At 31.3% G+C, this 14,872-nt stretch overlaps 1 protein-coding gene across 1 annotated transcript; it reads right to left on the reverse strand.

The window, feature by feature from the left end:
• Positions 1-10,647: 10,647 nt before the first annotated feature.
• LOC145183980 (QRFP-like peptide receptor) lies at positions 10,648-14,490 on the reverse strand. Its single transcript, XM_090093890.1, has 2 exons — positions 14,363-14,490; positions 10,648-13,355 (listed from the first exon to the last, which is right to left on the reverse strand). Exon 2 carries the CDS (start codon positions 13,341-13,343, stop codon positions 12,069-12,071), a length of 1,275 nt encoding a protein of 424 aa, XP_089950016.1. The 5' UTR covers positions 13,344-13,355; positions 14,363-14,490; the 3' UTR covers positions 10,648-12,068.
• Positions 14,491-14,872: the final 382 nt, after the last annotated feature.

The raw sequence follows: 14,872 nt of genomic DNA on the forward strand, positions 1-14,872 counted from the left end.
AATCATACTTCTCAGTTCATTTAACGTATATTTTTTAAGTCCTGAAAACAGTCTTCCTCCAGTTTAGTTACTGGCTACTACTCTGAAAAATTAATTTCCGGTCGGTTGCACATTCGATAAATTACATTCTTGTAAGTATAATCGATACCTTTTTGTATTGCGTTTTTGCTTTCTATCGCATTAGCGGTAATAGTGTTTCTGTTGGTCATTTTTGGATGCTCTCAAATTGACAAGAACTTCAATTGTGACAAAACCAAAGTTAGCAAAAAAGAAATTAGTTAACATACCAGCAGGAATAAGTCTTTTATTTAGAGTTACTTGATATGGAACTAGTTTCAAACAAATCGATTCCAAATCAAAATAATGTTGAACCACAACCAGGTCCAAGTCAACCGTCAAAATCAACCAGAAAGCGTTAGAGAAAAATTCAAAAACCACTTGATGGCTCCAGTAAAACAGAATGATTAGCTACCCAGCTTCTTGATAACCATTTATTTTATGACTTGGTGAAACCAATTAACAAGCAGATTGATGCATTTGTAATTGTAATAAATTTAAAAAATGAATATTTTCCTGGAATCATAAAATGTTTTGACGAGAATGGAGCAACAATAAGTATCATGGTAAAACCTTCATATCATTGGAAATGGCCTCTGAAAAAAAAAGATTTTTTTTATACGTGGAATAGAATAATTGGAGGAATAAGCCCTCCTAAAATTTTGAGCAAAAGAGGGATCTTCTCAGTGCCAGAATTGTTTAATAGTGTGGAATAATGTGAAAATATTGGTATTTTAATTCAGTTATTTTATTTATGAGATGGCCTATTTTTGGATTTTTTGTTTTTTTTGTTTTTGATGTTTGTTTATTTAAAAGAAAATATTACACTTATTTAATAAACTGTTTTGAGAAATTACTGAATATAACCTCATGATTAAATTAACTTTCAGGGCTTTTTTTTTTTTTTTTAGAGTTTAAAGACCATATTTTTAAACACATAAAATATTTTAATTATTTAAAGTAGCGTTTTATAAAATTGTTGAGCTTAACTTTATACTTAAATCAAATTTTTCCTCAATATATATTTTGTTAACTTAAAAAACATATTTTTTTAAATTGTTGCAAAGTAAGCCTCTTATTGGGGATACTTTGCACCAATTTTAAAACCTCACTCAGTACATATTAAATCTTAAATTTTTTTTTCTTTTCTTTACAAAGTAGTTATAACAACATTTTAGAAATTGAAAAATCAATTTATTTTATAAAGCAAACTTTTTATTAAGCTTAAATTTAACTTCATTGGAATAATCATAAAAAACGGAGTAAAGTAGCCCCGTTTGACGGCACCATAATTACATTCATGCTTCAAAAAAAGCCCCGGTTACCGGTACTTACACCATGAACTTTAACCTTTAAGGCAAACTTGGTGTTGTTGCTCGAAGTTGTCAGATTGTGAGCAGTGAAAAAGTACTGCGGCAACAGCCTTTTTCATCCCATGTAGATTATCAATATTTTTGCGTATTGCTATTCCATAATAGTTTTGAAGAAAATTTATCCATTTATCAGTTAATCTTCCTTTCCCACTGATGTTTTTTCCAGCTGGTAATGTATAACCTTTGTAACAATCTCGCAACATTCGTAGTCTTGTTCCAACTCTCTTCAGAACATGTCAAATGCACTCTGCTTTCTCAATAATTTCTCCTGGGTATGGATTTGCATCACATACTTGCATATAAGACTTGGTATCTCCATCTCCAATGTATGTTAGATACTTGAGTTTAAGCTCCTTAACAGATCGCTTGAATATTTGTACAGCGCCTACAGATTCCATACTTCCTGAGCTACCCTTATGATTGATCTTGCAGTTATGTGTGATCTTCCAGTTCTCATAAGCCGGAGTACCTTTTCTTTTTGACCATATCTTGCAGGGGTAACAACTTTTTGTCTGGACAGCAGCATCAATACACTTTCCATAAGATATTGCTGTGGCTATACCATTCATTGAGGAGTATCCTCTGTGCGGCCATGAACCATCTAAACTAACAGCAACATTGACAATTGATGATTCATCATAATTTTCACCAAGTTTTCCCTACGTATGTCCTCTGAGGCTTTTTTTGTACTCTCTCTAGAGGTTTCAATGCAAGCAAGATGAATTTGGTTATAAATGTTATGGTAACCACGTTTAGTCATAACAGGAGGCATATTCATTAAACAACAATAAGTAATAATTGCAGTGTATCCTTGCCCATTTCTTGAAAAGCTAACGCAGTATGTAAGTTAATTTCTTTCATTTTTTTACCTTTGACTACTTCATTTTTATTTTCTATTGATTTCGAAGTTTAAAAAGACAAGAAATTAGGAAAATGTGAGAAAGATCCTCCTTTTTTATTAATGTCGTGTACAATATTGAATGACGAATAACATTCTGGGCATCTTCCAATTGTTTTCAACAAACTTGAAAATAAATTTGAGTTAATATTATATTACACTCTTTGTTTTTTTCATAATCAAAGTTTTCTACAATTAAAAGAGACAAGATTATTTTTTTATTCTAGATGCCGATCCACTTATATTGCTTGATGAATATGGAGACAAAACAGTTTGTTGTAAAGCATTGGAGTTATTTGGAGAATCTTTTTCTAATTTATGAAACTTTCTTTTCTTTGCTCTTGTTTTAGCATATCTTTTTTTTTGAACTCATTTATCAGACAACTAATCAAAAACATCGATCAATCAAATAAATTTTACAAAAGGGTTATTATCTATATTTTAACGAAACGAATATGAGGTTTCAATTTATGGATATTAGATCGAAAAGTAACAAGGGTTCTTAAGGAACAATTTAGTCATAAGCACACAAAAAAAGTATGTAAATTGGACTTGTATTTTTCAAGATATAGCAGGAAATATGATAAATGATAAATGAATGAAAGTTTTTTAAATTTAAATTTTGAAAAAAAAAAAATATAGCCTGTTTTTTGGGGTACTACCACCTTAAACTTAACTCATTGACTCAAACTAATTGTCCAAGCCCAATAGAGCTGATTTGGATTCAAATCTGGCAATCAAGATGGCCACGGTATTATATTTATTTCATTTTCTTCCATCCAAGCTTGCGAGCATTTTCTTCCATCCAATCTTGTTGAGACTGCTCACTATTTAGGTCTGTTGGTGTAAATGCAGTTCAAAGTTATATACCTCCGACATTCATCCTTCCATGTAAAAAGATGTAACATGGGTTTATGACAGAGATGTAGGTCTCGAGACGTCTCGAGACTGATACTTAACTTTCTTGGTCTTGGTCTTGGTCTCAATGCTTAGAGTCTTGGTCTTAGTCTTGAAAGCCTGGAGTATTGGCCTTGGTCTCGGATTGTGTTGGAATTCTCAGAATCTAAGTTTTGATCTTGGTCTTATTCAAACTTTCAAAGTCTTAGTCTTGGTCTGACTTTTTGAAGTCTTGGTCTTGGTCTTAAACCCAAATATCTTGGTCTTAGAATTTAATGTCTTGACTTAATCTCTAGTGTATCCCATGATAATCTCATTATAAATATTTTATTCTATATTAATCTCTTCTCTCGTGTTATTGTTTTGTTGTCAGTTACATTAGACGTGATGGCCAACCAAATAGTTTTAATTTTTCACATATTTACTTAATGCACATATAAAGTTCTTACATGCATGCATGCATACATGCATACCAAATCTTATAGCTGCTAGTCTAACTGAAATAAATAAGATTTATTCATTCTTTACATAAATCTTCCCCGTCAATTGGCTTCCTTCTTATCAACCATTCCAAATGCATTTTACTCTTAGGTCTTTTCTTATTTCTCTTGCCCTTCATTAACTGGAATTTTTTTACAAGGAATTATACTTTCATGTAAACATATACATACCTTATGAAACTTCTGATTGCAGCTTCATGTGCTTTTATGTCAACTGTTTTTTTCAGTGATTACACAACCTACAAAATGTTTATATGGCGATTCATTATATTGGTCACTCAGAAAAAATTTTTTAAGAATACCTTTTAAAGTCAGTTCATGTCAATCCATTCTTAACGTTAAAAACTTAGCAGGATTTATACAGTTTAGGAATTTTAGTGTTGTAAATATTTTGATAATTTACATTCATATAAGTTTAGCTGTATATAAGCTAACTGTTTAATGATAGAACCTTCAAAGCGTTTATTATCAAGTTGTGACCCAATAAAAACCAGACCATTTTTAACGATGGAGGTATCCAATCCAGCGACTATTAATTTCTTTATAGATTCAATAGAATCGGCTGAATTTACTTCTAAAGTGAGATTCTTACCATAACGAATTTTAACAAAAATTGGAGTGGTCTCATCTTTGATTTGCAATTTTAAAATTGATTTGGTAATTATGTTATAAAAAGTTAAAAGTTTATTATCCTCCAAAACACGTTCGGTAAAAAACAATACTTGTTTAACCACCGGAATACGCTCTCTGCTATCAATATCTTGTTTAACACTTAACACCGTAGATGATCGGTTTATAACTAACAAAACCTGTTTTTTGTTAAAAATATTTACAATGATATACTTGGTGTTTTTAACAGACAAGTTGAAAAACATGAATGACCTCTTATCATTATTAACTTCTCCTACTGTTGAATCATCATTAAACTCAATGTTTTCATATTGTAAGATTTGATTGGTAGGAAGAAAGCCAGTTTTATTAAAAATGTAAAATTTTACTTTTTGAATTGTATCTTCATTGACAACTTGCCATATGATTGTCGAATCAATATGACTGTCGAATTTTTAAGTACTTAATAAATTAAGTAATTTTGCATATTAAATTTTGCATGTAATATTAAATCTTGTTGATCTATTGGAATAGTTTTAATATCATAAATCATTTTTTTTATATCATAAACAGGTTTGTTTGAGTCAATCTGTAAAGAAATGGTCTTTGAAGTTATTAACTCAATATTAAAGTTAATAAAACGCAATAGCTGAAGTGCTGAACCATTGATAATGCTGTAGTTGGTAAGTGTCTGATCGTTCTCAAGCTGTGTTTTACCAAAAAATAACTTTTGCTCATCAGTTGGCATACCTCCTATCATTGATATCTTAGCTTTAACATTTTCAATGGAATCTGCAGGCTCTACATCTTATGTTAAATATTCACCTTTATTACTTTTTACATATATTTGGATATCATCTCTAAGTCTTAATATTAGATTTAAAATTGACTCTTTTTGTATGTCATATCCATTAAACATTCTGTCATTCTCAAGCACAGTTTCTGCAAGTATTAGTCTGATGGAATTCCCACTTTGTCTTGAATCTTAGCCTTGATATTTTCAATAGTATCTGCATGTTCTACATTTAAAGTTAAGTATTCATCTTTATCAGTTTTTACATATATTTGCATGCCATCTCTCTTTCTTAATACTTGATGTAAAGTTTCAATAAAGATCAATTTTCAATAAAAGTTTAAAAAATTATATACAAAAATATATATATTAAAAAATTGTATACAAAAGGCATTAATAGACATAAGTCTACCGGAAGGTGAATCTTTGGTTTTATCTAATATTGAGATTAAAACTGTATCTGCTATCATTAATGCGCTAGTCCCAGTAAAAGCAAAAGTTGAGGCCCTTTGCCGTCGGGTTCTAGTTTGTTTACAGCCGATGTTGCCATAACTTTTATGTTAAAAAAACTTAAAGATACTAACAACGTTATAAGTCAAAAGTTGCATTCATCTCTCGTTCTTCGAATGCAACAAAGGCGTACCGATGCATGTGGGATCCTTCAGTATCTGCACAATGGTAGAACCAACATTCAGTTCGAATCTGAAATAGAGCTAGTAACAGTTCCCACTTCAACAAATTGTCCAAATTAATAGTTGAGTTACTTGAAAGACTAGACGCTACCAATCCAGCTACATCATTAACAGCTAATGAGTCTGAATCAGAAGTTGAACTTTCTGTTTCAAATGAGGCACTACTCGAAATTGTTTCTGATTCTTCTAACTCTTCATCTGAATCTATTTCTTTTGCTCTTAAAAACAGCAAAAGAATCACAGACGAACTTAATAAAGCTATAAAAAAAAAGCACATTTGCCCAGCATACCAACTTGATGTTAGACGTTATCGTTGAAAATTCAAAAGGAAATGGTGTTGTTTGAAAATGGAGGAACACGTGGTGATTTTTCTGCAAAGAGCGTATAATTTTTCAATGACTATTAAGCCTACCAGTGTGGAGTCAGAACGTGCAAAAATAAGAAGTCGTCTGGGCGATGAAACTTTAGATGTGCTCTGCTTCCTCAAAACGTATTTTAAAAGTAATCAAAAATAAATAAATATGTATATTATATCTACAAAAATAACGAAGTCTTCATAATTTAACAATTAAGTATGTATAATATTAACAAACCAAGGAATTTCCTTTTAATTTGAAGGTTTTTTCTAAACATACTTTAAATGTCTTATTAATTTCCTTAAAATTTTTTTAAAATAGTATGTTAAAATCTTTCAAAAACAGGTAAAATTTAATATGCCTTTTTAGCCCTACTTCCCCAGTGTGTAGACCACATACAATCCAAACAAGTTTCTTACATAGCTTTTTTTCAATCCAATGTATTACTCCTCCTTCCCATCCAGTATACACATTGGTACTATCACAGCCTCAGCTTGTGATGTAAAGTACAAGGATCTTTCTTTAAGCCATTTAACAAAATGATCTGCAATTATCTCTGCAGGTTTTTTTAAATCTAATTCTTCAGGAATAAAATGGAAAAGATAATTTCCAGCAGGTTCGCTGCAAACAGTATAATGTTCTTCTTTTACTAGATCTGGGAATTTCCCACCTTTAACATTGATAAAGACTTTAGTATCATCTTTTCTACCATCAAAAAGCATACAACTCAAACGATTATTGTTAAGTTCATTTTCATATTTTGAGGTTAGCTATTTTCTAATTTTTCCCTGTGCCCTTTTTACTTTATTTTGATCATTGACAAGACTAGCATTTCCTTTTGAGATAATTTTAGCATCAATAAGAGCAGCAGTTACTATTTCTGCAGTCTCTCCTAAACCTTTATGATGCTTTAAATTCGCTAAAGCCAATTTCTTTTTTATTGATGGTACTATTCACGAAAGTTTAAACGATTGCAGAATTTTCAAATCTAATCTTCGGTTTTTCTTGAATAAAAATCTAACGGAAATAGATATCAAAATAATTATTTTTCCAATTTGGTATATAGGTTATTTGTTAATAGAATAAAAAAAAGTAGGTTTTGACTCATTACCGTTTACTCAGAAATTTCATTAAAAGGTAGGTGATACAAATTAAGAGGTTTCACAAAATTTTAAACGATTTTATTTAGGATCAATTATTTGCTAATTAATTGATAAATCCGCTGCGAAATTTTTTTCGCACCGAATTTATTAATTAATTAGCAAATAATTGAGTAGTTTTTCAATCAAAAAATTCATCACAACATCATCAGGCAGCTTTTAATTCATTAAAAATCAACTTAAAATATTGTGAATTTCAAATTAATTTCAATTGCGTGCAAATGGGTCGAAAATCAGTTTCTAGTGACATCAAATGGCAAGTTATTGGTATGGCGCGGACAAAAAATCACACAAACGTTCAAATAGGTAAAATACTTAATATTTCTAAATATTGCGTTAGAAAAACCATCAAAACCTGGGAACTTACCAAGGACGTCTCCGACATGCCGCGTACTGGGAGACCATCCAAACTCAGCAACCGTGACAAAAATGGTATATTCAGAATGAGCAGAGGAAACCCCAGACTCAGCTACAAAAAAGCTAGCACAAATCTTCAATGAGTCAAAAAATAATCCAAAAGTTAGCAGAGAGCTCGTGAGACGAACATTGTCGGACAAAGGTATTGGAACGTACATAGCTGCTAAAAAACCTATTCTTTCAATCACGGATAAACGTAAACGACGAGTGTGGTCCAAAGAAAGGCTGGACTGGTCTGTAGAACAGTAAGCAAAAGTTATTTGGAGTGATGAAGCTAACTTTCAAGTTGTAAACCGCAAGGGAAGAATCTATGTCAAAAGATTTGCAACTGAGAAATATTCAGACAGGTTTTTGCAACATCGTCGACAAGGCGGTGGAGGTTCGGTTGGCATCTGGGGATGTTTTTCTCACAAAGGTATAGGCTTCTGTGAGCTGTATGAAGGCCGAATTAATCAATACACCTACAAGAACACATTGGAATCGTGTTTAGTTCCATCAATCAGACACTTGTATGGCAGAAGCAAGCAATTCATCTTTCAACAAGACGGGGCTTCAGCTCATACAGCACACTCAATCAAAGAATATTTTTTGAAAAAAAAGTTCAATATGATGCCCTGGTGCCCTAGATCACCAGATCTCAACCCAATCGAAAATATTTGGTCTTGGATCGACAATCAACTGACATACCATGAAATTCAATCAACTCAGCGTTTAAAGCAACTTTTGAATGAGTACTAGCTGAAGGTACCTCGCGTGATGTGCATGAAATTAGTTGAATCACTGCATAAACGAGTTTATCTTTGCTATAAAAACAAAGGAGGACACTTCAAATATTAATTTCGCTTTTTTTTCATTTTTTGTTCGAATGTTGCAATTCGTTTAAACTTTTGTGCTTCTTATTTTTCCTATAAGATTTTTTGTAATAGCTTTTTTCTAACTAAATATTAAAATTTTTATAACATGTTCATACTCATTTTAAAGCTAATTACTTTTTTTTTAATAAAAAAAAAAATTAAGTCGATATCATTTTACAGTTTTTCTTTATTAAACAAAAACCAAACATACTTGATAAAAATTCTGCAATCGTTTAAACTTTCGTGAATAGCTGTATTAAATAAACCAATTTTTTCTTCTACTACTTTTTTACTTGTTTGATTAGAACTCATTTTTCTTTCATTATTGGGATCTACAGAGACCTCATTTAAGGTGCCTTGGGACAACAAAATCTTTTTCTTGATTTACAATTTCGTTGTCTATTTTTGATTTATTTATTTGATGTTTTTATTTTTATTTCTTTGTCTGTTTTCCTATTATAGACCATTTAAATGTTGTTGTTTTTTGTCTCTTAATTTCAATCAGTAGCTGCTATTTAGTAGACACATTTGGTTCCCACTTTTTCCCTTTTGAAATCTGAGAAATTTTAACTCAAGACAAGGAGTTTTATTCTCTTTTTTACAGATGCATATGATGTGAGCTTCTTTCAAATTATTTCAAATTGTTTTTTCAAATTTGATTTTTTTCCCCATGTTTTAGAGACTCACTTATGCCAAAAAAAATTAGCCCTCTTACCAAAAAAATTGAATTTTCACATAAAATTGACACACCTTAATGTTTATGCATTAATCAAGCTTTATAAAACACCCTAATGTTTACTCCTTAATCAACCTATACAAAACACTCTAATGTTTATGCATTAATCAAGCTTTATAAAACACCCTAATGTTTACGCCTTAATCAACCTTTATAAAACACTAATGTTTATGTATTAATCAAGCTTTATAAAACACCCTAATGTTTATGCATTAATCAGCCTTTAAAAAATAGTAGGTGAGAGTAGTAATATAAAAAATTCATAAGTTTATTTTTCTGAATGTGTCACTTTCAATGCATAAAAGATTTAATGAAGACAATAAGTTTTTAATCATTGTACTTCTGAGTTAATTTTTCTTATACTTTTATGTCTTGAAAACTCTCTTCCTCCTGTTTAGTAAGCAGCTGTTAAACTGAGAAACAGCCGCAAGATTGATTCCACGTCAGTTGCACATTCGATAAATTACGTTCTTGTACGTAAAGTTGATACCTTCTCTTGATGAAGCGTTTTTGCGTTCTATCGCATAAGGCAAATAGTGTTTTTGTTAACCGTATCTTATTTTCAAGTGAGCAAATTTCGGATTTTGTAATTTTGTCTTGGTATCTACATTATGCTTATGAAATCGACTTTTTTGAAACCAGTATGAACGTAGGCAGTTTTTACAATTTACAAAGATTTGCCTTGTTTCAGAATGGCTAATGATCTTAAAGATCTGAAGTCGTTTAAACGGTGCAATGAAGTCCTATGTCGACTGACTCGTGGAAAATATATTAATGGTTAGAGGATATTCTACTTGAGACTATTAACAGTTGTAATAATGAGCCAAAAATTTCTATTTGAGCTGCTGCAAAGTTTATACAAACACCCAAGGCAAGATAAATAGAAAAATCGAGATGAGTACAAAAGCAGGAAGAAAAAGATTGATGCCACTTGAGCTTGAAGGAAAGCTACAAGATTTTGCAGGCAACAGTGCCAGGGTAGGCAATTGATTAAAAAAAGAAAAATGCTTTGTATATGCTGGCACGCTTGCAAAGAAATACAGCTATATTTCTAGAAATACAAACTATCTAATAAAAGTTTGGCGATAGCTAAATGGTTACTTTAAGCTCTGAAGTCTGACAACCTATTGTTGAACATGCAGTTTATATTACAGTTTCAACACCGTCAGTTTCTGGTGCAGAAACTAAATCTTATGAACTGTCTCTTCTTTTCAGTAAGTTATCTCCTGGAGAGGAGGTGATTATGTTTTGCCACATTCAGCGATAGCTTCAAAAAAAAGCAAGAAAAAAACAAAACAAAAAACAGATAAACTCTTTGAGTTCACCTCTAAGAAGACTTATGAGTCAGAAATTAAAAAGGTACACGAAAAAGCTCAAAAAGAAAAGAAAAACGCAAAAAAAAAAAGCCATAAAAACTTAAAAATAAAGCAAGTAAACGTTGAAGCGAAAGAAGCTGATCAGTGAAGAAAAAAATGACAATAATGATGAGCCAATTAAAGCATAAAAAAGATTATTTTTAAAAATAATACTCACCAGATTATAATGGGAAACTTTATTGTAACTATCTTTGAATGGTCATTGATTAACTTTATACATTAGATAAAATGTTATTAATTCTGAGGGTGGACGGCCTTTTAAAGAATTCAATATATTATTGAATCCCATACTAATCTCAAAGTAAATGTGAATATTATAATATATATTAATCTCGTGGTATTATCTTGGTATCAACTACATTGGAGCTGTTGGCCAGCCACATAATTTTTATAAATCACAAATTTAATTAATGCACACATAAGGATTTTTTCGAATGCTAAGCCATACCAAATTCAGTTTTTTGTAAGTTTAATACCTCATGCCAATAGCTGTGCTAGGTGTTCCTTATACGTTAATTTTTTGTATCTATTCAGAGATGATTCAAACATAAGATTTCCGAATTAGAACTTGTCAGATTCAAAGCCTAAGTTCTTATTAAAACGGTTTAGTTCTGAAAAGTATAGCAATCGCTTTCTCGCACCAAGATGGCAAGGAGGAGATAGAAGTGTTGGTATTTAGGACGGATTTAAGTTACATGGAGTCGGTTTATGCCATATTCATAACCGGTATTCACTTAAAATGTTGCAGTGTATCCTTCATACCCTTACACACGCTCACAAACTTACGCAACTGTTGTTTTTATCAATATTTAAAATCAGTACTTTTCAATGAAGACATAAAAATCTTTAGAATTGGTTTTTATCCATAACTCTCACTAAAAAACAGTCAGTTTAACTATAGACAATTTATTATATTCTATATTTTATTTTCAAACACCTTCGTCAAAATTTCATATGACCTAAAAGAACTTCAGATTTAAGACCTTTGATTCACTTAATGATTACGTCCTTTACAGTCCGTTGTGTCTTAAGCTTTCCTGCTTTTGAAGGAGTTAATGCAGCTCATATTAATAATTTATATCGAAATCTTCACAAAACAATATGAAAAACATCATTTCGTGAAGCGTTTTTGGTAAAAATATCGCTTTAATCTTAAAAGTATTAAAAACTGAATGTAAACACGTTCAACATGTTCAATTAATCCAAAATGTTCACACGCTCCACACGGAACGCCATCAAAACATTCTTTTTAAAAATAGTTTTAGCATTTAGTGTCTTTTTCACTTTGTGTATATTCCTGTTCTATATACGGGTCTTTACGCATCTCAAGAAAACTGAAATAGTTTCTTCCTAAGGAGTTTCATTACTTGTGCTGACAAAATTCATCTGAATTGTTGATTCAGACATACTGCGAGATGACGACACTTCTAATGAAGAACGCCTATTTAGAATACAGAGCAAGTCTTTCAATTGAGATCTGAACTTATCATCTACCACCGAATAAATAATAGGATTTACAGCAGCATGAAATCCGTACGGAATCTCAGATATCATTTTTAAAAAGCGTATCACGTTTCGATTTTTGATGTTGCTCAGTCCGTAAAGATCATTGATAATCCAAACAACTCGGTTTGGAAGAACTAATATTGCAAACATCACTAAAATTGAAATGAGCATAATCATCGTTTTTTTGTTTTTAACCACGCGTAATCTTTGCTGCTCGTCGTTTAAAACTTTGCTTTTTATATAAGCTTTTTTCAGCCAAACAATCATTATTGTATAAAGAACAACTAGCAAAGCTATTGGTATGAGGTAATATACAAAAAACAAGACCCATGTGTAAACGGTGGAATTACTTTTGCTCCATTTTTCTTCACATGTTGTAAAGTTCCCGAGCTGAAGAACTACCAACGGCGGAACAACTGAAAGTAAGCCTGCCACTACATTGATGCTCACAGCTATTCTCAATCTGGTTTGACTTAAGGCTGTACTGAACAGGTGTACAATTCCTAAATATCTATCTATTGCAACAATGACTATGAAACCCACTGCTATATTAGCGCTCGCAGCTAGTATAGCTCGAAGAACCTTACACAGAACTAAACCGTACAACCATCGGCATGTCCATGTCTCAGGAATACTTACAATAGTTTGGACAACCGCGAACACAAAGTCAGAAATAGCTAAGCCTGTAATTAATCGGCGAAATCTAGAGAGCTCTCCCCAACCGATAAGTCCAAAGCCAATTACAAACCCGTTACCAACCAATGCAAGAGCTGAGGATATAAGATTTCCGATACCTATTACTTTATTTGTCACGTTATCACAAGAAAATGTTACGGTTACTTCTTTTCCTTGTTTTATAAAAGCACAAATTTCGGTCATGTTTGGGTTTGCGCAGGAGCAACTCTCCGCCGAAAACCCAAATAATTGACAAACTTCTTCAAGAGTCATCTTTGAAATATCAATTCCTCCATTACTATCATCAATCTCAGTAGTTGTCATAGATTCGGTTGAAGTGTAAACTGTGGTGGCAAAAAAATGGTTAGTGGTTAAGGTTAAGTTTGTTTCGCTGCCTTTAACGCAAACAACCATAATTGATGCAATGAAGACCAGAAAGTACATCTTTAACTATAGCTAAAAAGCAGAAAACGATTTTGAAATTATTTTGCAAGCTAGTTATTTTCTAAATCATTTTTATCATTTTCTGGTGATAAACAACCCTAAAAAACTCCCTTATCTTGCATCTCTATTATGATTAATTTTTTGAGTTTTGTTTTGAAAGTAATAATAGATTTGCAACAACAAAACATTTTTATTGACGGAGATTTATAATTAAGTTTTGACATTTGGCTGGAAAGAGTTTTCAAAAGTTTTCAAAACGCATCAAGATTCAAGATAGATGTTTTTTGTTAGCCTTAAAACTGTAAAAATACAAATTCACTAACAAATAACATTTTTGATAAAAATGTTATTTTTTAGTGAATTTGTATTTTTTAGTGAAATTAAGATAATTTTCCAGACAAGAAAAATGTTTTGAGGGCAGCATGCGTAGAAGAAAAATTTTCTAGTTAGCGAAATATTCTACAATATGCCCGTGCTCCCATCTAAATATTTATCTGTCCGCAGAAAACAGACCACACTGGAGTTAGCTTCAATTTAGATAACTACATCATATAAGATGTTTTCTGTAACGTAATTGGTATTCCATATCTAATTTAAATCACAGACAATATGCAATCATATAACAAAAGATTTTTCACTGCAACAAGTCTTAATCCTGTTAAAAAGGACCAAGATAACCGTCGTTTATCTGCTGATATATTTTTGCACATTTTTTTTCTATTTGAATGCTTAAAGGTGAGCTTCCACTCATCCGTTTTTGCTACGGGAAAGGGAAAGGGCTGGGAAAATTAATCACTTGAGCATGCGCAGTGACTAATTCTCAAAATTAAATTACAAACTGCGCACGCTCACGTGATTAATTTTCCCGTAGCAAAAACGGATGAGTGGAAACTCACGTTAAGAAAAATATATCACTAAAAGATAACAGCTTTTTTGATATTGTCTGGTGTAAAAGTCCTAAATAAATAATCACAAAGCAATGGGTTTTACAACAAGAAACGTATTTCAAACTAACTTACATGATAAAAGCGTTTCGAGAAGTTGTCGATAATAAATTTTTATATTTTCTTCTAACAAAAATACATCACTATTTTAAACAACTTACAAATAGTAACTGTTTAATCTGGTCGCGATAATCATAAAAAAACATCAGTTACGAGGAGGTTAATAACTGCATTGCACCACAATTATGGGTGTGACGTAAAGGAAAAGCGTAATCATTACGTAGCATCATCAAATATTATGGTTGAAAACTTTAACAAACAATCAAATAATTTTTTAATTTTAGATGTTTTTGCGGAGGCTTTCTCTATTTGAAAGAATTCCTGCTCTTCACCGTTTTTATATTTACTTGATAAATGATTAATTTTCGAAAAAATTTATAAATGCTTCAAAATTTTTCCTCTTTTTAAAACCCTTTAAAACTTTAAATAAACACAATAAACATTTTTTTTTTTTTTATCAAAGTGAAACAAAAATTGATTTCAAAGAAGAAAAAAATAGAACTTTAATGGGTATTATAACGCAGC

The sequence above is a fragment of the Hydra viridissima genome, unplaced genomic scaffold (assembly GCF_058129835.1).
Source record: "Hydra viridissima isolate aposymbiotic clone 2 unplaced genomic scaffold, HvirCarnegie_v1 scaffold_7, whole genome shotgun sequence".
NCBI classification, from domain to species: Eukaryota; Metazoa; Cnidaria; class Hydrozoa; order Anthoathecata; family Hydridae; genus Hydra; species Hydra viridissima.

What these genes read in the sequence shown, in the direction of transcription:
- LOC145183980 (XM_090093890.1), bottom strand. Translation starts at nt 13,343, where the DNA reads ATGTACTTTCTGGTCTTCATTGCATCAATTATGGTTGTTTGCGTTAAA.